Source organism: Eucyclogobius newberryi, unplaced genomic scaffold (genome assembly GCF_026437365.1).
Source record: "Eucyclogobius newberryi isolate DKJ021-1_F unplaced genomic scaffold, fEucNew1.0.hap1 SCAF_22, whole genome shotgun sequence".
NCBI lineage: Eukaryota > Metazoa > Chordata > Actinopteri > Gobiiformes > Gobiidae > Eucyclogobius > Eucyclogobius newberryi.
This window is the reverse complement of record NW_027315857.1, coordinates 10,506,921-10,532,196: the sequence shown is the minus strand read 5'-3', so window position 1 is coordinate 10,532,196 and position 25,276 is coordinate 10,506,921. Positions and strand designations below refer to the sequence as shown.

Below are 25,276 nucleotides of genomic sequence, written 5' to 3'. Positions count from 1 at the left end.
TGAAGTATTTTGTGAGGACCATTCCCCATTTAAAATATATCATATTCATAACTGCACCATTGCTGTCACATGCAGGACCAATGCTGTGTCAAATCCTTTAGATCCAAAATAAATCTTTATGTCTGAACCCATAAATAACTTCTGCAGAGCGTGTTTTGTCAGTAGAGATAAGTTCTTGACCAAGATAATATAAATTCACACATTTTGAAAGTCTTAGCTGTTAGAAAGACGTATTCACCAGGATCACTGTAGCTCACACAACATGAGGTTTGTATAAGCTCCACGCGTTCTTGGCTTCATTCGGAGAGAGTTTAAGACAATAATTGGACTGTTTTGTTCATGCCACGAGGAATCACCATGATCAAAGCTGTTCTCAACACGATCTGAAGTCACCGCATTATCCTCTCCAAATAGGGACAGTTTTGATTCGAAAACTAAACTCTCCAAAGGCTTTCATACGAGTTGACTGACAACCTGACAACTCATTTGGGTGGGTTTTAGCAGTTTAAACCGCTGTGGAATATCGTGATCGGAAACAGATGAGTCCAGATTTAAGATAGGTTTTAGAGCATCGGCGGACTTGGTTATTTGATAAGCGTGTGAATAAATGCGAGCGGAAGAGGGGACCATGAGCGCGAGAATGATCAAATGTGGTGCAGTGACATTTCCTGTCGTTACTTGAGAGTCCCCCTTTGCTCTGAGCGGGCCCCCCTCTGCTCACATCTGCTCGCTTTTCACACACCGACCGTGCACGATACTGTACCGCCGGAGCGAAACAATGTGGGCTTTTTTCATTCCCTCGATGGCATCATGAATTGGCAGCTCGACGCTTTCGGATATATATTATGCTTGAAGGCAGCAGTTGGCATATTTGGAACCGGATCAAGCGTCAAAGCACAATACATGACGGTCTGAAGGTTGTCTGCGAATATAATGAGGTGCATAGTCGAAATTCAGCGTTTAGACAGCGGGTTTGATGGTCTGGTTGAAGAAGACATATTAGGTCTTTACTTTTCTTGACTATATAATTAAGTCATGACATGTCCTCCGCTGACCTCCGAAAGCTCCAGCGCTGTTTTCCGCCGGCCTTTTTACGATACGTCACCCTAGAGGAGAACTAAGTCTTGTTAAACGTCTTTTGTAGTCCCTGTGATGGTTAAATATGTATGTTTGGAGCCTTTGTTGTTTTGAAGTTGCATTGCCCCCTGTTGTTTGGCTGTTTGTGTGGCTCTTTTTTTATATTTGGCAATGTTAAATGTTTTTCTATGTCAGTATACAATCTTATTAACAGGAAGAAAGAAAAATATAACATGTGTTTTTTGCACTTGCTCCACTTTGGACTGTTGAATCCCTCGTGTGTCACTGAGATCGACTGATATGGGTTTTCCATGGTCTTTGCAGACACTGATTGTTTAGAATGCAGAGAGACGATGGCCGATAATCTTTGTTGATATTTTTGATTACTTTGCTAAAATTTTCCATTCCAAATTTACAACAAACTCATCAAACTAGATAAGAAAGCAGTGGAGTCACATTTTTCATACTCCAGTCTTTAGGCAGCGGGTTGGCCCAAACACAATATCGGCCTCTGCTGGAGATTTGAGACTGAAAGCCGATATGATATTAAAAAAATTCTGATATCAGCCCGAAATATTGTCCAACCAATAAAGGTGAGCAGTGGGTGGATGGTAGGGGAGTGGGAGTTTTCAGAACAATGGCATCTTGATTGCATGAGATTACATTTTACTCAAACAAGCATGAATCACTCTGAATACAGCTTCAAGTGGGTAAATGAGAAGGAAAAAGAAGTATAACAAGCTCAAAAGATTGTAAAAGTTGCTGTTTTTATGCCATTCTTACCAGCAAAATATTTCCTCATTGATTCAATAAATGTTCCTTATCTTATCAACTCTATGCAAAATAGCTAGTGATAGTTTTAGTGTCTCAGAGTAGAGCTGCTGCTCCTTCACATTAACATAACCTATAGAGGTTAAGTGATAATACTTAGCCTATTGCAATTAACTCTAAATAATCCTATGGAGCTCTTTTTAGTCCAGGAAAATGTAGCATCAAAACCACTTCACAGTCTCTTGATCTCCAGTGTTGGAGTAAAAACTTCTCCTCCAACACTGTGAAGTGGCTCATTCTGCTGTGGCGCAGCAGGAAGTCAGGCCCTGGCTGCTCCGGGCTGTCAGCACCTGTCACTCCCACTAAACCAGCTCTGATGAATGGCTCTTTTACAGAGCTTCAGCTGTAAGCGTCGTTTAAAAAAGATTATTTATCTTCTCTTCTCTTATCTTTAAATGCTCTGTGGAACCAGTCAACAACAACAGGAAGCAGTGATGTCTTTACAAATCCCCCACGGTGTTTTAAGTCGTAATACCCACTTTCATTCTGTGGCTTTTAACATTTTGCTTGATGAATATTTTTATTGGAATATTTTTTTTAATATGTTTTTTATTTTATTCTGTTTTATTTATTTATTTTTGTTTAATTACTTTAATTTGGTTAGACTATTCTATTCCTTTAAATTGGAAGAATAATTTTATATTTGTGTTGTATTTTTAAGTGTCTTAGGCTCTGAATAAATAAAGTTGATTGGAATAGATTGGGAAATTTATTTTTGTGAAATTTTGAATTGTAGGTCTGACAGTGAGACAGGGACAAATATTGAACTTAGAACAATTGTGTGGAAAAAAAGAAGCTACGATTGAAATCAAATCTGATATTTTGTAATCTTGGTCACAGAGTGAGTCCTCCTTTCACTGTGTCTACAACCAATCTCTGTCCATGTGACCAGAGGTAAACACAAACATGTGACCAGAGGCAAATGCAAACATGTGACCAGAGGTAAACACAAACATGTGACCAGAGGCAAATGCAAACATGTGACCAGAGGTAAACACAAACATGTGATCAGAGGTAATCACAAACATGTGACTAGAGGTAAACACAAACATGTGACCAGAGGCAAACATAAACATGTGACCAGAGGTAAACACAAACATGTGACCAGAGGTAAACACAAACATGTGACCAGAGGTAAATGCAAACATGTGACCGGAGGTAAACACAAACATGTGACCAGAGGTAAACACAAACATGTGACCAGAGGTAAACACAAACATGTGATCAGAGGTAAACACAAACATGTGACCAGAGGCAAACAAACATGTGACCAGAGGTAAACACAAACATGTGACCAGAGGTAAACACAAACATGTGATTAGAGGTAAACACAAACATGTGATCAGAGGTAAACACAAACATGTGACCAGAGGTAAATGCAAACATGTGACCAGAGGTAAACACAAACATGTGACCAGAGGTAAACACAAACATGTGACCAGAGGCAAACAAACATGTGACCAGAGGTAAACACAAACATGTGACCAGAGGTAAACACAAACATGTGATTAGAGGTAAACACAAACATGTGATCAGAGGTAAACACAAACATGTGACCAGAGGTAAATGCAAACATGTGACCAGAGGTAAACACAAACATGTGACCAGAGGTAAACACAAACATGTGACCAGAGGTAAACACAAACATGTGATCAGAGGTAAACACAAACATGTGACCAGAGGCAAACAAACATGTGACCAGAGGTAAACACAAACATGTGACCAGAGGTAAACACAAACATGTGATTAGAGGTAAACACAAACATGTGATCAGAGGTAAACACAAACATGTGACCAGAGGTAAATGCAAACATGTGACCAGAGGTAAACACAAACATGTGACCAGAGGTAAACACAAACATGTGACCAGAGGCAAACAAACATGTGACCAGAGGTAAACACAAACATGTGACCAGAGGTAAACACAAACATGTGATTAGAGGTAAACACAAACATGTGATCAGAGGTAAACACAAACATGTGACCAGAGGTAAATGCAAACATGTGACCAGAGGTAAACACAAACATGTGACCAGAGGTAAACACAGACATGTGACCAGAGGTAAATGCAAACATGTGACCAGAGGTAAACACAAACATGTGACCAGAGGTAAACACAAACATGTGACTAGACGTAAACACAAACATGTGACCAGCAGTAAACACAAACATGTGACCAGCAGTAAACACAAACATGTGATCAGAGGCAAACACAAACATGTGACCAGAGGTAAATGCAAACATGTGACCAGAGGTAAACACAAACATGTGACCAGAGGTAAACACAAACATGTGACTAGACGTAAATACAAACATGTGACCAGAGGTAAACACAAACATGTGACTAGACGTAAATACAAACATGTGATCAGAGGTAAACACAAACATGTGATCAGAGGTAAACACAAACATGTGATCAGAGGTAAACACAAACATGTGACCAGAGGTAAACACAAACATGTGACTAGACGTAAACACAAACATGTGACCAGCAGTAAACACAAACATGTGACCAGCAGTAAACACAAACATGTGATCAGAGGTAAACACAAACATGTGATCAGAGGCAAACACAAACATGTGACCAGCAGTAAACACAAACATGTGATCAGAGGCAAACACAAACATGTGACCAGCAGTAAACACAAACATGTGATCAGAGGCAAACACAAACATGTGACCAGAAGTAAACACAAACATGACAAACATGTGATCAGAGGCAAACACAAACATGTGACCAGAGGATGAACTGGTTCATGCAGTATCTCCCCATTTCTCCTTCATTTACAAACTTTACAAATGTAAAAACACCACAATGTCAAGACTTTTAAATTCCCCATAAAGTGTGACATCATAAATCTTATGCACCGAAAAAATAACCCTGCTGTGGACACCCGGCTTAATACTCACATAACCCTCTTGATAAACACGTGTATCCCCACTTTGAACTCATGGCCTCGGCACACTTCCTGTTTAGGTCCTTCTGTGGGTCAAAGGTCAACCCCTGGACACATGTTGATCATTTAGCACAACACGCACAAACATTCCTCCTCCTCCTCCTCCTCCTCCTCCTCCTCCTCCTCCTCCTCCTCCTCAGAACATCCACATGTGCATCCAGCTGTTTGTAAGGCACAAAATAACATGGAAGACTGCTTTAGGGCGACCTCATGTGTGGGATGGGGATGCTAACGTGCCTAAGGCTAACAAGTTTGTAACAGAGTATTTAGTGCGTCGCCACATAATAACTACTATGGTCCTTGTGGTGTAGGGCTCTGTTGCAATGCGAATGTGTTGGTGTTTCATCACCGTTTAGCAAGAGTTCGGCTTCCAGAGGTCTATATTGCTGTTCTGAAATGATACAATGTTTATGTCTCATATGTTGTTCTGTCCTTGGGCAAGACACTTCACCCACCACCTGTCAATCTGACTGAATGTGTGAGTGAGTTCTTGGTGGTGGTCGGAGGAGATGATGGTGGAGCTTTAGAGCCTTGCCTCTGTCTGTCTACCCCAGGGCAGCTGTGGCTACAGAAGTGCGAAAAGAAGGAACAAGTGAGATAAAGAGTGCCCAAAACAGGCAGGAGAAAAGCACTTTTGTGCCCAATATGCATCAATTTAAATGATACAAGTTACCTTTCCCATTACCAGATCTTAAGCAGGTCTATCACAAGATTATTTCAAGGCTAAACCAGGTCTTAATTAGAATTACACCATTTCCACATTAGTTTGAACTAAGAAATTACTCAAGGAATAGAAAATAATTTATTAAAAATTACAAAAAACAAGAACTGGAATACCAAATAATGTACCACAGTTTGAGAAGTGCTGTTCTAAATTTACGTAAGCCAAGAGATGCAATGGAAACGCTGTGAATTTTCCTGTCTTTAGGTGCACAACTCACGTAAGATCTACATTTGTTGGTTTCCTGGTACATTTTGAGGACTTTTTCCTATTCATAATATTTCCATTTCAATTCATTTTTCCAACACCCAAAAATACAACCCCTCGAGGGGTGAAAACCACAGAAGGTCAGAAAGTCAAACAATGAAACTATCAGTAGCAGTTTAAACAATGTTCACATTGAATGTAGCAAATGGATAACTGTCCAAGCATGTCCTTAGATCCTCCTTCTGTAGAAACCTCGGGGAGAAGCACAGTGAAGGAGAGATCCTCCTTCTCCCACAGACGCACAGGCTGCAGATGGTCCAGGACTGACATGCTTCCATTTGAAGATGAACTGTGAACAGCAAAGGACAGACACTGGTGAACTCAAATATGAAATATTGTTGACAGGGAACATGTGAAGAACCAGAGGATAGTGCTCCAGCTGCCATACTTCCCTCAGGACATTGAACTGATGTGCCCAGACCAGGAACTTAAGGAACTTAAAGGTGCACTATCTGCTTGTATTACATTGTTTTGGCAAGAATGTTCCACAGTGTTGCATTGAACTTTATCTTACAGTTATTCCATTAGATGTGTTTTTGTTGCTAAAAGCTAGTGATGTGGAACATTTCAGGCAAAGTAATAACATCTCCATGGAGATCAGCAGATGGTGGACCAGAGAAGCTTCATAGTCCACATGCTGTACAGTAGATATGCAGGTTTGTGATGAAAGTACTGCGTGTATACACTGCCAAACTGTATTATATTTAGTTTATATTGTTTGTTTTATGTGTTTTTATTGTTTTATATGGACCTGGAGTCTGAAATAAAGTTGATTGAAATAAATCAATATACAACACTTTTTTGCTTTTTACTTTGCTTTTTAATTTCCTGAACTTTTCCAAATCTATTCATGTCTAATCATTTCACTTTCTCATAACCTCCAGTTTGTGCACAGACCACTGACCACACAGAGATGCAAAGACCCAATCTAAATCAAGCACAATATTTACCAGAGCAAACGTACAACCCTCAGACCACCAACGCACCATAAATGTCTGAACACGCTCCGGCATAAGGCTCTCTGCTACAGGACGGCTTTTTATACAGTGGAACAAACTCCAATAAGCAGCGCTGATATCTTCACTTTTAAACAGGAACTTTAATTGATCTTTATTTATTTCACGTCTAAGTCAAGCGATTACAAAATGATTTGATTTACATTTGAGTAATATGCTTGTACACAAAATATGGACCGGTAATTGTTCCAAAATGTAAAGCTCCATTATGTGTAATTAAAGTGTATTTTTGGCTGATTCATATTCAGGAACAGAACAGAAGCAGTCTAAACAAGGCTAAGAACAGTTGCAGCTTTCACAAAGACAAAGACGTGTTTTGTAGTGATGGCAGTTTGAGCTTTGAAATGATCCAGATAAGTTTTGTATATATATATATATATATATATATATATATATATATATATATATATATATTTTTATTAATCAAGTTGCTTGGTGATTTACTTTGCATTACAGGGAGCCAAAGTAAAATGGTTTCCAAAGAAAATCTGGTAAAATGAACTTGCTAACTCTGCCTGGGATCCAGAATACACACAGTCTGGTCCTTCAGTCGCACCTCGAGCCAAACTCAAACAGAACTGTGCAATCAGATTTGTTTATTTCAGTGAGGAGAGGCGCTAGCTCATCATCCTTAAGAACAAAATCAAACTTCTCTCACCTCAGATCAGCAGTTTTGTCTTTCACTCATTGAATCCACAGAAATCGTCAATGTTTTTCTGTCTCCTGTGATAGATTGTTCCCCTTGTTCTTCCCTCATAAGCAGCCATGTTTGCTTTGGACCATGCACGTCCCTGATTGGTTAATCCACCTGTCATTCACACCCGTCTGAACTCACGGATATGAAAACGGTGAGCAGACTGATCGATCGTGTATAAAGTACTTGCATGTGTGTTTTTCCCCCTCGTGTCTGAATTTCTGACAGTTCTTTCTTTCACATTGTTTAAACTGCACATCTGAGAAGAGCGGATGAGATGGTAAATGAGTGTCCCAGCACAGGTCAGTACTTCCACAGGCTGGTGCTCCCTTGGGTGCTTCTCCTTCCCCCTCCCCCTCCCCCGCCTCCCTGCTGCACACAGAATCTCTGTTGTATTGGACTGGACTGAAGCTTGACAGCAAATAGGGCCCAAGCCAGAAGGTGCTGAGTTGAACTTTTTATGATTGCCACGATTCCATAACAGTTTTTGTAAGCTTTACATTGCATGATTATTGTTCCTTTATCAGTAAGAGGTAATGCATAAAGCTCCTCTGTGTTTTTAAAGTTCACAAACCATCACCCGAGACATAATGATCATTTCAGTGCCTTCATGTTGTCTGACTAAAGTGCAATAATTTGTCTTTTTAAGTGCACTATTGTTATTATTATGTGAATGTTATCACTATGGCCAAGGTACAGGTCAGATCTGTGGAGGGGCAAGCCCACTTTCTGTAACAATGCATGTTTTTTGTTGAGCCATAGAAACACCTCATTGAAAAAAGGTAGGTAAATTATAGACACGCTAAATGGCATTTTGTGAAACATTCCACTTATAAATCAGCAATAAATCAGGTACAGCCCATTAAAAGCATATATTCTACCAATACATGGATGTCTGTAGAGAGTGCAAAGAATCGAGATCAGTTTAATCAGTTTTTTTCAACTATAAACTGGCAATTTACCAACAGAAACAGCTTTCAACTGCTTCATGTGACGTGGCTTCGGCTAATTACCCCAGTGCACTTCACAACAACCTCCCGACTGCTGCCCCAAACCAGGCGCGCTCTGGAACCTATTTTTATCCCAGCGGTGGACCCCAGGTGTAGATATATATGTGTATGTGTGTGTGGAAGCGTATTTATCACATTGTGGGGTCTAGAATCTGCCTGCAGGTTAAGGTCAAGATTTAGGTTCAAGTTAGGCAAGTAGTGACGTGTGCGTGTGTGTGTGTGTGTGTGTGTGTGTGTGTGTGCGTGCGTGCGTGCGTGTGTGTGTGTGCGTGCGTGCGTGTGTGTGTGTGTGCGTGCGTGCGTGTGTGTGTGTGTGCGTGCGTGCGTGCGTGTGTGTGTGTGTGTGCGTGCGTGCGTGTGTTTGGGGGACACACTGGATCTCTTTCACCATACATGAGGGAGAAGGTGAATGGACTTTCTGATCAGCATGGAGCAGTCTGGATGTGAAAGATGTGTGCTAGTCCAGACGCTGCCGCACAGACATGTAAACACAAATACAAGCACAATGTCACAGTAAACAGGGACAAACAGGGGTAAAGGGATTTTAAATATGTTTATGAGATCACAATACACTAGGGGATGTGTAAATATCAAAATATTGCAATATTGTGATTCTAAATTTGGGGTTACGGTATCCACAGTGAAAATAATTGCTAAATATAGCCGCAAGCGGCAATGATCGGCCCTCGCCACGCCGCCGCCACGCCGCAAGAGGAGGGGGCGCTGACGCGCCCCAATTGTCCTTTTATTACATCTACTGCTGAATCTGTGACGCTGTCTGATCTTCTCCCCTTTGTTTTACCATCAAAAAGCAATTTTATTTTGAATTCTTGGCAAAATGTGCGGCTTTGCCGCACAGACACCGTGACTCTTAGAATAAAAATGTGGATAACTTTTGATGGTCCGCCCCTGAAGATGAGTCTCACCAAATTTCAGGTTAATATGTCTAACGCCCTAAGAGGAGTTCGTGAAAGTCTAAAGTGTAGACTCAAGTGATCAATTTGTCGACTTGACCATGAATTCTCTGAAGTCTGCTCTTGACGTTGTCGCGCCGTTAAAACAGAAGGTCATTAGGCCAAAGCGCGCCTCCCCATGGTACAACCAAGAACTGCGTTCACATAAACAAAAAGTTAGAAAGTTAGAGGGATTATTTCGTCGCTCTCACACCGAAGAATCCCTAAAAGCATGGAAAAGTTGCCTGCTGTCCTATAAGCAGGCTCTGCGTAAGGCCCAAACCAGATATTATTCAAATCTAATAGAAGTCAACAAAAGTAACACTAAATTCCTTTTCAGCACTGTAGCTAGGCTAACAAACTGTCACAGTGCAGTAGAGCCCTCAATCCCAGCTACACTTAGCTCTGATGATTTCCTCCTATTTTTTAATAATAAAATAAAAACAATCAGAGATAAATTAGATGAAATTACCCCCGCTATTAGCCCTGAACTAGCCCAAGCTGTAAATCTAACGTCCCATATAAATCCACCTGTAAACCTAGAAAGGTTCACAGCTGTTGATCAAGCAGAGATAACTTCAGCCATTATGTCCTCTAAAAGCTCAACTTGTGTCCTAGACCCCATTCCAAGCAGACTCCTCAAAGACATTCTTCCCCTAATTATAGACCCTATTCTTAATATAATAAATACTTCACTCGAAAGTGGCTATGTTCCACAGTCCTTCAAACATGCAGTCATTAAACCTCTTCTGAAAAAGCCTAATCTAGATCCCGACCTATTGGTAAACTACAGACCTATTTCAAATCTTCCCTTCGTCTCTAAAATCCTTGAAAAAGTTGTAGTAAAACAGCTTTGTCGCCACCTGCAGGACAATAACTTATTTGAAGTTTTCCAGTCAGGGTTCAGAGCCCACCACAGCACTGAAACTGCACTAGTTAAAGTCACAAATGATTTGTTATTAGCCGCTGACGATGGACTGGTCTCAATCCTGGTTCTGTTGGACCTCAGCGCAGCGTTTGACACCATCGACCACAACATTCTACTGCAGAGGTTAGAATGTGATGTAGGTGTTGGAGGAACAGCCCTCAGCTGGTTTAAATCCTATCTATCTGATAGGTTCCAATTTGTTAATGTAAACCAGAGCTCCTCACCAAGCTCTAAAGTAATTTACGGTGTGCCACAGGGTTCGGTACTCGGTCCAATTCTGTTTACTCTTTATATGCTACCATTAGGCAACATTATCAGAAAGCATGGCATTAACTTCCACTGCTATGCAGATGACACTCAGCTGTATTTATCAATGAAACCTGATCAGAGCGATCAAGTAGACAGACTTAGTACTTGTGTGAAGGAGATAAAAACCTGGATGACACTAAACTACCTGCTTCTTAACCCTGAAAAAACCGAGGTCATTGTGCTTGGCCCTAAGCATCTACGAGACGCTCTATCTGAGTAGATAGTCACACTGGACAATGTCAGTGTAGCCTCCAGTTCTACTGTAAGAAACCTTGGAGTCTTATTTGACCAGGAGCTCTCATTTAAAGCTCATATAAATCAAGCTTGTAAAACAGCCTATTTCCATTTGCGCAACATCGCCAAAATCAGAAGAATCCTGCCTAAAAGTGATGCCGAAAAACTTATCCATGCATTTGTAACGACTAGATTAGACTACTGTAACTCCCTGCTTCCAGCGTGTCCTAAAAGCTACATAAAAAGCTTTCAACTGGTTCAAAATGCAGCAGCAAGATTACTAACAGGAACAAAAAGAAGAGAGCACATTACGCCAGTGCTGAAGTCTCTTCACTGGCTCCCCGTCGAGTCTAGAATCAAATTCAAAATTCTACTCTTGACCTACAAAGCCATAAATGACATGGCCCCATCCTACCTCAAAGATGCTATAGAACCATATCATCCAAACAGAGCTCTTCGCTCTCAGAATGCTGGCCTTCTGGTGGTGCCAAGAGTCTCTAAAAGTACTGTAGGAGGTAGAGCGTTTAGCTACCAAGCTCCTGTGTTATGGAATCAGCTCCCGACCCATGTTAAATATGCTGACACAGTCTCTTCATTTAAGTCCAGGCTTAAAACGTTCCTCTTCGAAATCGCTTATGGTCAGAGTAGTTAGGAACAGAAACATAAACCCACAGCTTCAGCTACGCTGCCCTAGGAGTAACTATGCTGGGGGAAGTATGACAGCTTGAGCACTATCCTCTTCTTCTTCTGACTACTTATGCTATCAAACAATATTTATTTTTTGATTCCACTTGCAAACTGTTCACCGCCTTCTTTTCTTTCTCTCACTCCTGAGGACCTGTGGACCCAGATGCCCCTCTCCTGGTGAAGTGGTCCCTGCCCTGTGTGGACGGTCCCTCATCTGCCTGAAGAGTGGCTCCAGTTCGCCTCAGTCGGTCCCTCATCTGCCTGAAGAGTGGGTCCAGCTCGCCTCCAACGGTCCCTCGTCTGCCTGAAGAGTGGGTCCAGCTCGCCTCCGACGGTCCCTCTTCTGCCTGAAGAGTGGCTCCAGTTCGCCTCAGACGGTCCCTCATCTGCCTGAAGAGTGGGTCCAGCTCGACTCAGACGGTCCCTCTTCTGCCTGAAGAGTAGGTCCAGCTCCAGTCTCCTCGTGTCCGTCTGTCCGTCTGTGAGAGTCGGATCTCTCCTTCACTGGAACTCCTCCAGGTTTCTACGCTTTTTTCCCAAAGAGGTTTTTTTTGTAGTTTTTCCTGGCCGAGAAGGAGAGTCTAAGGACAGAGGACCCTGGGACATCGTCCCTCGCCACCACAGACATTGTCTGACTTCATCGCCACCACAGACATTGTCCGACTTCATCGCCACCACAGACATTGTTGATTCATTTCTCCCTGTGGCCCTCAGAGGCAACTGTTGTTGTGATTTTGGGCCTTACAAAAATAAATTGATTTGATTTGATTTAAACATGTTCTGGCGATTTCCCCATTGGAATAACATGGAAGGTTTCGGTCATCGTTACGGCAAAGCCATAACAATTATGACATGGGTCTCATTGACTTTTTTGATGGGGATGCCAAAATTGAGTTGTGTGTCAAATTTCATATAATTTCGCAAAACTAAATATTTAACCTCCATATAAAATCTGTAGGGGGCGCTGTGGCTCCAAATTAATTTATTTCACTTCAAGTAGGTTTAGGGCAAAGAGTTTAACAACTGATTCTAATTTGACGCAATTCGGACTTTATCTGCGCAAACGGCAGAAATGTTAAATTTGGGAGATTTCTGAAATTCTTGCTACAGTTTGCGGCTTTGCCGCACAGAGACCGTGACAGGTATCAATGTAATTTGGATAACTTTTGATGTCCCACTCCTCAGTAGCATTTTCACCAAATTTCAGCTTTTTAGGGCCAACGCCCTGGGAGGAGTTTGTAAAAGTACGACGTTTGGAAAAACTCCGAAGTCATGTTTAGCCATTTTTGAAGCAATATGGCCGACATTTGGTTGGGCGGACGGCGTTGCCGTGGTAATATTTTTTACTTCTCTTGTCACCATCTACCTCTGCGCCAAATTTCATGATTCTACGATCAGATTTTTTTTGGGTCATTTCCCATCTCTCAATGCATTTTTGGTACATTTGGGGGCGCTGACGCGCCAATTTTCTTAATTTTAGAAAAAGGAAATAGCCAGAATGTAGAGAGGCACGATTTTTAGAGGTGTGCAAATTTTTGTGACTTTTCGTCAATGTTCACTGGGTGAAAAATAGGGGGGTTGGTCCCGAGAAGAAGAAGAAGAAGAAGAAGAAGAAGAAGAAGAAGAAGAAGAAGAAGAAGAAGAAGAAGAAGAAGAAGAAGAAGAAGAAGAAGAAGAAAGAAAGAATAATATTCCGATGCGAAAACAATGTTTCCCATTTTTCAAATATCATAAACTATACATTTTCGGAAAGCGCTCGCGCTTTCCTACCTCATGGTGTGGGTCCCTGGTCACTGACGGGTACTTTCGTTAATTTTGAGTGGGCTCCGTGTGTTTTTGGCCCTCTATACAGTAATAATGTTAAATTTTTGCATTACATGCTTATATGCACGGAACATGCAAGAGATGGGGAACGTATTCGTGAGCTACTTAGCGCAAATGAGTGCTCGTTTAGTGCGTACTTTTGCACGGGCTTCGCCCGTTTACAACGGTAAAGTTCCATTTTCCTACTACTAATTAGTATGCACGGGGCGTGCGTGAGTGAAGGAGTGCGTTAGTGAGTGTTTGGAAGTGGGCGAGCGCTTTGCGCTCGATTTCGTGCGCATTATGTGCGCACTTTCGCAGCCGTGCTTCGCACGGCCTTACGAGATTAATAGGCCTCTCGCCAGCTTGTGGCGCTCGGGCCTAATAAATGTCCTTTTATTAATGACGGATGTTCATGACTGTCATCAAAATGTAATATATTGTTAATGTATGTACTCACTGTATCTATCTCTGTGTTATATTTATACATGCTGTATTATACAGCTGGCATTTCTAACCACATGTAGAGCTACCTTTAAATAAAATAAGAATAAAATAGTTTCCTAAGCTATGGAGCCTGGTCCTTGTCCTGTTTTACTCTTTTACCAAGTATACCCTCTATGCCCCCTTTTCTTGTATTTGTTATTTATTTTAATTGTAATGATTATATTAATTGTTTCAATTGTATTTTATTTATTGTATTTTATTTATTTTATTTATTTTATTTATTTTATTTATTTTATTTATTTTATTTATTCTATTGATACAGTGCACATTAATCAACTCATGTAAATATGACAGATTATAGCAAAAATGCTCATTTCCGTATTGTTCCTGGGCAGGTTATACAGAGACAAATACAGAGAGAGGAAACTTGTTGATAAAAACTACGAAACACAAACTGGAGTTACTGTGTCCAAGTAATTTATTTTATTGATTAATACATTTTGTCCAAGACTGTATTTCTTATTGAAAGCAGTGTTGTACATGTAATTATTTCCCTTCCTATTTTGAATGTGTTTTTTTTCTTGGTTCTTCATCCACTTCCAACGAATCCTTCACTTTAGCCGACTGTCATATAAAACTAAAAGTAGCTGTCTTCATGTGCCTGTAAATACTTCACCTCTCACCTACCGTAAACCTCATAAAACGTAGCCCTTTTACCACACACTTGTTAAATGTCTCTTTGATTCGTAACACTCTTTGCTTATTCCAAGTCTATACATAGGTTACATATATGACAGGGGAATGAATGAAGTCAAACTATGGCCAAAATAGCGTGTTTAAATCCGGACGAACCCGAAATGAGTGAGAGGAGGCTGTGTGAGGCTGGTCAAAGGATGTGGTGGAGTTTGACACAAGATCTGCTCTAGAAGAAGGCAGGGTTGTAAAGTGGCACCTGTCGTCAAAGCCAGGCGTCTACCTCATCGATAATATGATCTGGTGTGAAATGGAAGAAAATTCTAGTAACGATATTAGTAACGCTTAGTCCTCATGACTTGTGACTCGACTTGGACGTTAGTTTCAGAGCGGAAGGGACTGGATTTGTGGTTCAGGCGATAGAGGACATAAGACTCACACTTGGTTACACTGTTCGAGTCCTTGGTATTAAAGAGCTCTGGGGTTTTCGAGATGACGCTGACTCGACTCAGATTGGGCATGAGATGACACAGACTAGAACATGGATTCGGTTTGAGGGGATTATGACTCGACTTCAGGATTCAGGTTTATACAGGGAGCGCAGAGGTCTGGACTTGAACTTAACTTGGACTAAACCTGTGTGACTTGGACTCAGACTCGGTTTGTGATGATACTGACTTGACCTCGGACTTGGGCTCAGTTTAAGATGACGCTGACTCGACTCTGGACTGGATTTGGACTCCGACTTGGAGATGATAGGGACCTAACTTGGGCTTTGACTGCGACTTGGTTTGAGATCATAATGACTTGACTTGGACTTGGGTTTGGATTATGTTTTAAGTGATAATGAGTCAAGTTGGACCTGGGGTTTGGCTTGTACAAGGAGATCGATAGACTTGACTTGGAGTTTGATGTTGATGATGAAAAAATGATTCTATGACTTGAGAACCACTGACATTATGACATAGTTGCTGTTTAGTAATCAAACTCTTTTCATGATGTGAGGTCTATCTCCTACAGCTGATGAGGGAATCCACTTTCAGCCCAGGGGAAATTCCACTTCCTCTGAACATGAATCATATCTGAGAAAGTCCAGTTCAGTTCAGTGGGTCCAGTTCGCCTCAGTCGGTCCCTCATCTGCCTGAAGAGTGGGTCCAGTTCGCCTCAGTCGGTCCCTCATCTGCCTGAAGAGTGGCTCCAGTTCGCCTCAGTCGGTCCCTCATCTGCCTGAAGAGTGGGTCCAGTTCGCCTCAGTCGGTCCCTCATCTGCCTGAAGAGTGGGTCCAGTTCGCCTCAGTCGGTCCCTCATCTGCCTGAAGAGTGGCTCCAGTTCGCCTCAGTCGGTCCCTCATCTGCCTGAAGAGTGGCTCCAGCTCCAGTCTCCTCGTGTCCGTCTGTCCGTCTGTGAGAGTCGGATCTCTCCTTCACTGGAACTCCTCCAGGTTTCTACGCTTTTTTCCCAAAGAGGTTTTTTTTGTAGTTTTTCCTGGCCGAGAAGGAGAGTCTAAGGACAGAGGACCCTGGGACATCGTCCCTCGCCACCACAGACATTGTCTGACTTCATCGCCACCACAGACATTGTTGATTTATTTCTCCCTGTGGCCCTCAGAGGCAACTGTTGTTGTGATTTTGGGCCTTACAAAAATAAATTGATTTGATTTGATTTGAAGTCAGGGTCCAAAGCATGAGAGATTTCCCGCTCTGTTCAATCTGTCAGAGGTTCAACGTTTGGCTTTTGCCTCAGGAATGATGTCATGATGTTCTGCAACTGGTGTGAGCACAACATGAGGCTGAGGAAAAACGAATAAAACACATCAATATTCTCTATTTACTTTAATACAAGTATAATGAGGTCATACTTATATAGCACAGAGCAGCACTTCCTGGATTGCCACTTGATGACATCATGCAGTGGGAGTCAGATCACATTCACCACACAAAATCTGGGACCAGGATTAAGGATTGTTAACTAAATCTTAACAAAACCTGGATTAGATCAGGACTAAAGAAGGACTAGAACAGGATCAAACCATGTTCACATCAGGACTAGAATGGTCTCAGTTTAGAGCCAAATAATGAAGTGTGTGAATGCACCCTTTATCTTAATAATAATGAAGGATTGCTCTGAGATGTACTCATGAAACAAAACACAACTCCAGGTGTGTTTTTGACTTGTCTTGACTCAAAGTAGCACAACATAGTGTATAAAGTGTAGAAGAGGCAATCATCATTATGTTAACTCTAAAGTCTAAAGCCTGTTTAAGGGATGAAGGCCTGAGTGTCTTTATGAGCTCCACTCGGCAGGTTTTAGCAGCTGGGCCTCAGTCAGGCTGTTTACAATAATAACTGCCCACTGCAGAGGTCATCACACTGGCTATTTTTGTAAACAAATAGTTTTATTGTAATTTGGAATACTTAAAAACATGCTGCAAAACAATGCCTTTAAGAGTGATGTGACGTGTGGATAGCAAACGCATCTTTATAATAGGTCATGATAGAGTGGTGATGTGATGCTGATGAATGTGCCTGAGAATCCAGTCATGGCAAGTTCTGAGGTGACACAGGAGGACATGGCAGGACAGTAAGAAGGTCCTGTGTTTAGTCTTTATGTATTTGTTCTGTGTACGTCAAAGTTGTTACATTCTTTGTTAAATTAATTAATTTAAAAAATACAATTAAAACAACAAAAACAAGAATAATTACACATTTTTTAAGCCAAGATAAAACAAAAATTATAAAATAAACATAAATAAAAGATATAGGCATTCATACCATTTAGATAATAATATAGTATTTTAGATAAAGAAAAGTAACAATAAATAACAACCTCAGATTCCACTTAAAGGCGGGCTGAATAAACAAATAAATATATTTAACGATTAAAAAAATACAATAAAACAGTTAAAAAATATATAATACCAATTTAGCAATTTATCACCTTATAAAAGCATCAAATAAATATATACATATTATTGATACAAATAACATAGTGTTTTGGATAAGAAATGTAATAGCTGAATAAATGAATAAATAGATATGTGAAGCAAGATATAAAGTACAAGACAAACAGGAAAACCTATGGATATTAAACATAAACTGCTTCAACACTGCCCTCTTGTGGCACGAAACGTAACCCGCATCCTTTTACGTCATCACAACTGCGACGCCGTTCCCAACGCATGCGCAGGAGTGACGAATTTCAAACTCATCGGCGGGTAGTAGAAGCAGCCCAACTGCGTTTCATCTTTGTTCGTAAAACAACAATTAAATAAAGCGACTGCGGTGAAAATGACGAGCACGTTGAAGGGGATCACGCTGAAGGGGAGCGCGGAGATGGTGGCCGAGTTCTTTTGTGAGTAAAATCCGTAAAATCGCTGTAAAAATGACGTTTTTTGTTGTTGCACTTTGAACGAGCGGGTGGTGCGGACAGAGGCGGTCACAAGGCGAATAAAAAGGTCATCGTCGTAATCGTAAATACAGGAGCGAAACCAACACGTTCTTAAATAAAACACGTGAAACCGCTTCGATACTTTAAAAGGAAGAGCACGTCATTTTTATCCAAGGAATTAAAATAGACCAGAGTTTCGCCCCGCCCATTCTGAGTCTGAACGTTCAGGAAAACTCAAATAATGTTGTTATAATGGAATCAGTTACAATATGATGCTCCTGTCATATTAATATTTTGGTGTTTAGTGCTGCAACGATTACTTAGTGACTAAGTCGCATTATTGCCAAATTTCTTTTTTACATTTCTTACATTCATTGATATTCATTATTCAACACACTTAATACTTAAATATTCTTTATCTAGAAGCCTTTATTTGTTTGTATTTACAATAGAAATAAGCATTTGACAAGTTGACTTAATTGCTCACTTGCTGATGACTAGAATATTCGACTCAAAAGTCTCCGGACATACTGACTGATGCTAATTTTTCATATATGTGGATGCAAAAAAATATCCAAAATAATTGTATGTTTGCTGTAACAACCCTACAATTATTTTCAAGTGGTAGGTATTTTTTTTTTTTTTTTTTTTACTTTGAAGGCATTACAAATTCCAAATTTGTATATAAAATCCACCCATTTAATGATAATTAACTCCACTTCGTTTGAATGTTTGGACGCTCGGTTGGCACTCAGCGTATACAGCGTAATAGCGATCAATATCATCTTCACCTACCAAGTCCACTAGCACATCACGCCACGTATCAGTCTGTCTTAAAACCATCAACTTATTCTTAATTCTCACTCTGTTTCCTCGCTTCAACTGTCACCGACACACTGAACCGCACTGAACACTCGTGTCGCCATTTTTTGATTCTGCCAGTGACCCGCAGTGACCTCCAGGGGTCGGGCTTCCAGTGATACAAAATTATTCAACACGGCGCTTTAAAAAAAATAAAATAAAACGTCGGTGCGTCAGCGAGATATAAGAAAAAAATATATATTGGCACGCTGATATTTTTTTACCGAGTTGGTCGGGTTACGGCAAACAGGCATATGTTTGCTCTGCCTAAAGTTAGCGTCATATTCACAGATTCGGACTTCGAAGGTCAATAGCTCCTAAACGCACAAGTCTTACAGATCACACACACAGAGCTAATCTTACCTGTAAATGCTTTTTATTCTTCACAAATCTGTTTGTTGGTGTGAGCTAAAGGAAAGTGACTCTTTAAGTTTCAAGCCCCTCCCCCGAGCGTTACCATGGAGCTGATCTCACTAATCAGCACTGGGCTAGAGTATGATAGTAAAGTCTGTAGTGAGTTCCGTAGAGATAGAATCCTTGGTAAAAACATTTATTTCACGTAAACATAATAGTTTCAAGGCTTATATATGTTTGTGCGCAGCTTTTGGCATCAACAGCATCCTGTACCAGCGAGGCATCTACCCTCCAGAGTCCTTCAGCCGAGTCACACACTACGACATGAGTCTGCAGCTCACCACTGACTCCAAACTCAAGAACTACCTCAGCGACGTGGTGTCCCAGCTCAAAGGTAAAACACTACAGCAGAGGATCACGTGTGATTCCAGTCGGCCCAGCAACAACATCTAAACTGGTTTTGAAGAAGAAAGATTTGCCAGTATTTTTTTTGCCTTAAAATTCTGGGTTAAAAATATTTTCTTCTTTAGTCAAGACATTGCAGGCGAATAAATAAAATACAAAATGATTACGATAATTTCTTCTGTAGTTTAGTTATTTAGTTATTGTATTACATGTCAATTCTATAAAGTTTACGTATAGAAATAGGACTTTTTATGTGTAATAATTGCCAAAATATCATATCTGGGACAAATATGAGCCAGGTTCATATTTCTTGCTTTGTTTTGTACATAAAAGTACAAAGAGGACTTTAGATATCTTATTTATTAATTTATTGATTTAGTTTGGAAAATACTCAAATACTATTAAATCTTCTAGTTAAATAGCTGATTTTCTCTCCTTTTATATTGCACCTTTGTATATGATAAACAATATTGGGCTATTTATGAAAGCCTACATTGTGTTTCTATAGCCTAATTGTGGTTAAAAAATAAAAATAATCCTAAATTATACAATAATTTAGATCTATGGTAGATCTTCGGGCTTTGTCGAATATAAAAGTAGCTCGTGAGCCAAAATGTGTGGGCGCCCCTGGTGTAGATGTTTCCAGGTGAAATCTTGCCAAAAGACAAATAGTGTTTAAAAAAACATTTTTGCATGTAGTGTAGTGTGTTTTGCTTTAATTGCCCAACCTTTTAACTGAATCGTCACAAATGGGGGAAAAGATAAAAGTCTTGTCTCTGATTATTAAAGCTGTTTGGATCATATTGCATTAGATTTGAGGTGTTTCCTGCTTACAGTTTTTCACAATTGTTAACACCCGTTTCTCAAAACAATAACGGCTTTTTTCAAACTGAACACACAGATCTGAAAACCTCACACACAAAACCCGACACTCTCTTTGCAAGATGACTCTTTGCCATCAAATCTCTTACCTCACATTCAAATGACACACACACACCATTCATTGAGTACACACAACTAAGCATTTGTCTGCACACTACCAACATTTACAGCACACTTAGGTGCAAAGCTGAAAATACAATTATAGAAACAGAACACATCATATGAATGACAATGTGGAAAATGTGCCATTTCTCCTTTTGTAAAATGTTTGTAGGTCTACTTTTGGAAACTTTTGTAGTCAAACATAAGACAGCACACAAATATGCAACCAAAAAGAGTTTACAGTAATTTCAGCACACACAGAACAGTACAGTACAGTAAACCATCCCCCCCTCACAAAAAAAAATGAGCCATCATGCCTCCGGTTCCTCACAGGCAGTGTGCTCCCTGTCCGGGCAGTGTGCTCCCTGTCCGGGCAGTGTGCTCCCTGTCCGGGCAGTGTGCTCCCTGTCCGGGCAGTGTGCTCCCTGTCCGGGCAGTGTGCTCCCTGTCCGGGCAGTGTGCTCCCTGTCCGGGCAGTGTGCTCCCTGTCCGGGCAGTGTGCTCCCTGTCCGGGCAGTGTGCTCCCTGTCCAGGCAGCGTTGGAAGAATGGCCTTGAGTGGCGCATGGAGCCCTGATAGGCCTCCACACTGACGTCGCCACAAGCCTCCTCCATGGCCTGGAGCAGTGGGCAGGATTTTACTTGAAGTGGGTTCAACAACTGAACATTGTGTGTAGTGTTTTGAATATTTGTGTGTTATAGGTTGATGCTTTGAGATTTTACTTGAGAACTGTGTGCAACAACCGAAAATTGTGTGTAGTGTTTTGACAGCAAGGTGATTTGTAATTGACATCAGAGTGTAAAGAAGGAAAGTCAGAGTCTAATGCAGATAAGGGAGTGTGAAGTAGTGCCAACTTGGGGCGAGCGATTGGTACATGAAGTGATGGTTGTGCAAATTGTGCCAAATTTTAGCTTTTTGGGTGTTAGCAACCTCCTCCTCCTCTTCTCCGGTGCAGAGTGGCTGTTCGAGTGCACCGTGCAGAGGCTGGTCCTGGTCATCACGTGTCTGGAGACCAACGAAGTCCTGGAGAGGTGGCAGTTCGACATCGAGTGCGACAAGTCGGCCAAGGAGAGCAGGTCAGATCCCTCGCTCCGGTCATCAGAATGTGTCTCGTGTGCCGCCAAAGCTTTGCAGTGCAGCGTACGTTCCTGCTCCAATACTGATTCCATGTTTTTTGTGGTGCTGTCCAGTGTGCCCAGGGAGAAGTCCCTCAAAACCATTCAGGACGAGATCCGCTCCGTCATACGGCAGGTCACGGCCACAGTCACCTTCCTGCCACTTCTGGAGACTCCATGTGAGTTAGAAGCGTTATCAAACCTTAAAATGCCTGTGAAAAACACTTTATACAAAATCAACTATGCAAAATGAGCTTTTAACCTCGTTACAACAGTGTTTCCTCATTCATTTACTCAAAGTTGTGTTTTTATTGATTCATGTATGTTTGATTAATCCTGCATTGTCCTGCAACTTTTCCCTCCCGGACGGTGCGGTGTTTTCCAAACAACAAGCCATGGATTAACCGTGAACTGAAGGCTCTGCTGAAGGAGAAGAAGAGAGCCTTCAGGTCAGGGAACAAGGAGGAGCTGAGGACTGTGCAGAAGGAGCTGAGGAGGAAGATCAGGCAGGCTGAGGCCGGCTACAATAGGAGGATGGAGGAGCAGCTGCAGCAGCAGAAGAACATTCAGGGAGTGTGGAGGAGCCTGAAAACCATCTCGGGCTTCAAAATCCCCCCTGCCCAGACAGAGGGGGATCTACAGTGGGTGAATGATTTAAATGCTCACTTCTTGAGATTTGATCGGTCACCCTCCCCTCCCCCTGCACAGCTGCATGCTCCCTCTTCCACAGCTGGACAATGCCCTGCATCTGTTCCTCTTCGCTTATCTGCCCCGGACCATCAGCTCCCCACTTCGCCTGGACTCACCCATCCCCCCCAGCACACGGTCCCCCTGCCAACCACTGACTGTCACAGCAGCACAGGTGAGGAGTGAGCTGAAGAGGATTAAAGTGAGGAAGGCAGCAGGACCAGACGGCATCAGCCCCAGGCTCCTTAAGTCCTGCGCAGATGAACTGTGTGGAGTTATGGAGCATGTCTTCAACATGAGCCTGAAGCTGAGGGTGGTACCACAGGTCTGGAAGACCTACTGTCTGGTACCTGTGCCTAAGACACCGCGCCCCAAAGACCTCAACAGCTTCAGGCCAGTGGCTCTCACGTCCCACCTGATGAAGACACTGGAGCGGCTAGTCCTGGACCACCTCCGCTCCACCGTGAGCTCAGCCATGGACCCGCTGCAGTTTGCATATCGGTCTGGCATCGGAGTGGAGGACGCCGTCATCTCCCTGCTGCACCGCTCTCTCTCTCACCTGGAAAAGCCTGGCAGCTCTGTGAGGATTCTGTTCTTCGATCTCTCCAGTGCCTTCAACACCATCCAGCCGCTGCTCCTGAGGGACAAGCTGGAGACGGCTGGTGTGGAGTAAGACCTGGCAGAGTGGATCCTGGACTACCTCACAGACCGACCCCAGTTTGTGAGAGCCCGGAACTGTGTGTCTGACACTCGGACCTGTAGTGTGAGGGCGCCCCAGGGCACTGTCCTCGCGCCCTTTCTCTTCACCCTTTACACTGCAGACTTCAGACATGACACGGACAGCTGTGTCCTGCAGAAGTTCTCTGACGACTCTGCCATCATCGGACTCATCACGGACGACGATGACGCGGAGTACAGAGGACTGGCGCAGGACTTTGTGGACTGGTGTCAGCGGAACCACCTCCTCATCAACGCGGGGAAGACCAAGGAGATGGTGGTGGATTTCTGCAGACGCCACCCCACTGCCCCCTAACCAGTGAACATCCAGGGACGGGACATTGAGAGAGTGGACTCATACAAGTACCTGGGTGTTCATCTGAACCACAAACTGGACTGGACTCATAGCACAGACGTACTGAACAGGAAGAGCCAGAGTCGGCTCTACCTGCTGAGGAGACTCAGGTCTTTTGGAGTGACAGGGCCACTCCTGAAGACCTTCTACGACTCTGTGGTGGCATCAGCCCTCCTGTACGGTGTGGCCTGCTGGAGCAGCAGCATCACAGAGAGGGAGAGGAAGAGGCTGGACAGAGTCATCAAGAAGTCCAGCTCCGTCCTGGGCTGTGCTCTGGACTCGGTGCAGGAGGTGGGGGACAGAAGGGTCCTGGCTAGATTCACATCTATGCTGGACCATGAGTGTCGCCCCCTGCAGGACACTCTGTCCACTCTGGAGAGCAGCTTCAGTGAGAGACTGATCCACCCTCGATGTGTGAAGGAAAGGTTCCGTAGGTCTTTCCTTCCTGCTGCTGTCAGACTTTATAACAAAAACTGTTAGTACTGAACACTCGCAATACTGACCTAACCATGTGCAATTCTGTCATATGTGCAATTACTGTGAAATTCATGTGCAATCTATGTGCTGTCGTGACACATATTCATGTGCAATTACTGTCGTGATCACATGCAATGGTATTTATGTATTTTTATCTTTATTATTTTCCCCCCTCCATCCCTTGTTGGGAAATGGGAGGTTTTGTCTATGGGAGTTTTTGTTTATAGGAGATCTTCTACTGAGAGTGTTTTTCAAACTTCCTATAAGTGATCTGTTCTTTTCTTCTGTATCTACCTGCGTTGCATCAATGAAATTTCCCCATGTGGGACAATAAAGGAATATCTTATATCTTATCTTAACTGAAGTGCTTAGAAAATTTCTGTTTTCACCTTCCCCTTAGCCACACCCACATCCCCTGTAATCCCTGATTATATTTGATCAGTTCTGCAGTTTTGAACAGGAAGTTGATGAACCCGTTTTGGATCAATGTTGTAGTTTAAAATAAGGAAGGTATAAAACTACGATCTACGCAATATTAAGTACCTGAAAAAAAGATTATTATGTCTCCTAATATAAACCTAATTTTTTTTTTTTGCGATGGTCCAAATTGGTTGCTCACTTACCTAATTGCACTTTACTTTTATAAGTACTCTTCGCCACTTTTAAGAGGCAGAGTTTCCATCACGATAACACTCGATAAAGCTAACCAACGTTTTATAATTAGATGCAGGTAGGACACGTCGGTCTCATTTTTACCCCAAGAGCTGCTTTTACATATACTTTGTTACATTAAAAAAACTGGTAGAGCCCCTAAAACTAGAGAACTACAAAACTCATGATTCAAAGGAGACTTTTAACAATATTGAAGGTCCTTTTTTGAAGTCCCTTTTGTCTGTCGGGTGTGTTTGATCGCCCCGTGTCCTTCAGGTGCCTTCGACCTGCTGGTGTACACCGACAAAGACCTGGTGGTCCCGGAAAAGTGGGAGGAGTCCGGGCCGCAGATCATCAGCCAATCCGAGGAGGTGCCTCTGCGCTCCTTCACCACCTCCATCCACAAGGTCAGCAGCATGGTGGCCTACAAGCGCGCAGACTCTGTGTGACCCGAGCTCTCCACGCCGCTCACCAACTCTGACCCTCATGTAAATATTTCTCCTGTTTGTCTTTAGTTTTGCCTTCAGCCTCTTTTAGAAACTAGGTATTTGTATGTTCTGCTTTTTTTAAAATGACCAAATTCATGATGACATAAGAATAAAGGACTATCTAAAAAGGAATAAAGTAACTGTCATTCATTCATTCGACCACCAGA

At 42.1% G+C, this 25,276-nt stretch overlaps 1 protein-coding gene across 1 annotated transcript; it reads left to right on the top strand.

Moving 5' to 3' along the window:
• The first annotated feature begins 17,844 nt into the window (after positions 1–17,844).
• Positions 17,845–25,160, top strand: mad2l1 (MAD2 mitotic arrest deficient-like 1 (yeast)). The gene is made up of 5 exons (XM_072458943.1): positions 17,845–17,979; positions 19,478–19,624; positions 21,575–21,695; positions 21,810–21,913; positions 24,898–25,160. The coding sequence occupies exons 1-5, from the start codon at positions 17,916–17,918 to the stop codon at positions 25,068–25,070; spliced, it is 609 nt and encodes a 202-aa protein (XP_072315044.1). The 5' UTR covers positions 17,845–17,915; the 3' UTR covers positions 25,071–25,160.
• Positions 25,161–25,276: the final 116 nt, after the last annotated feature.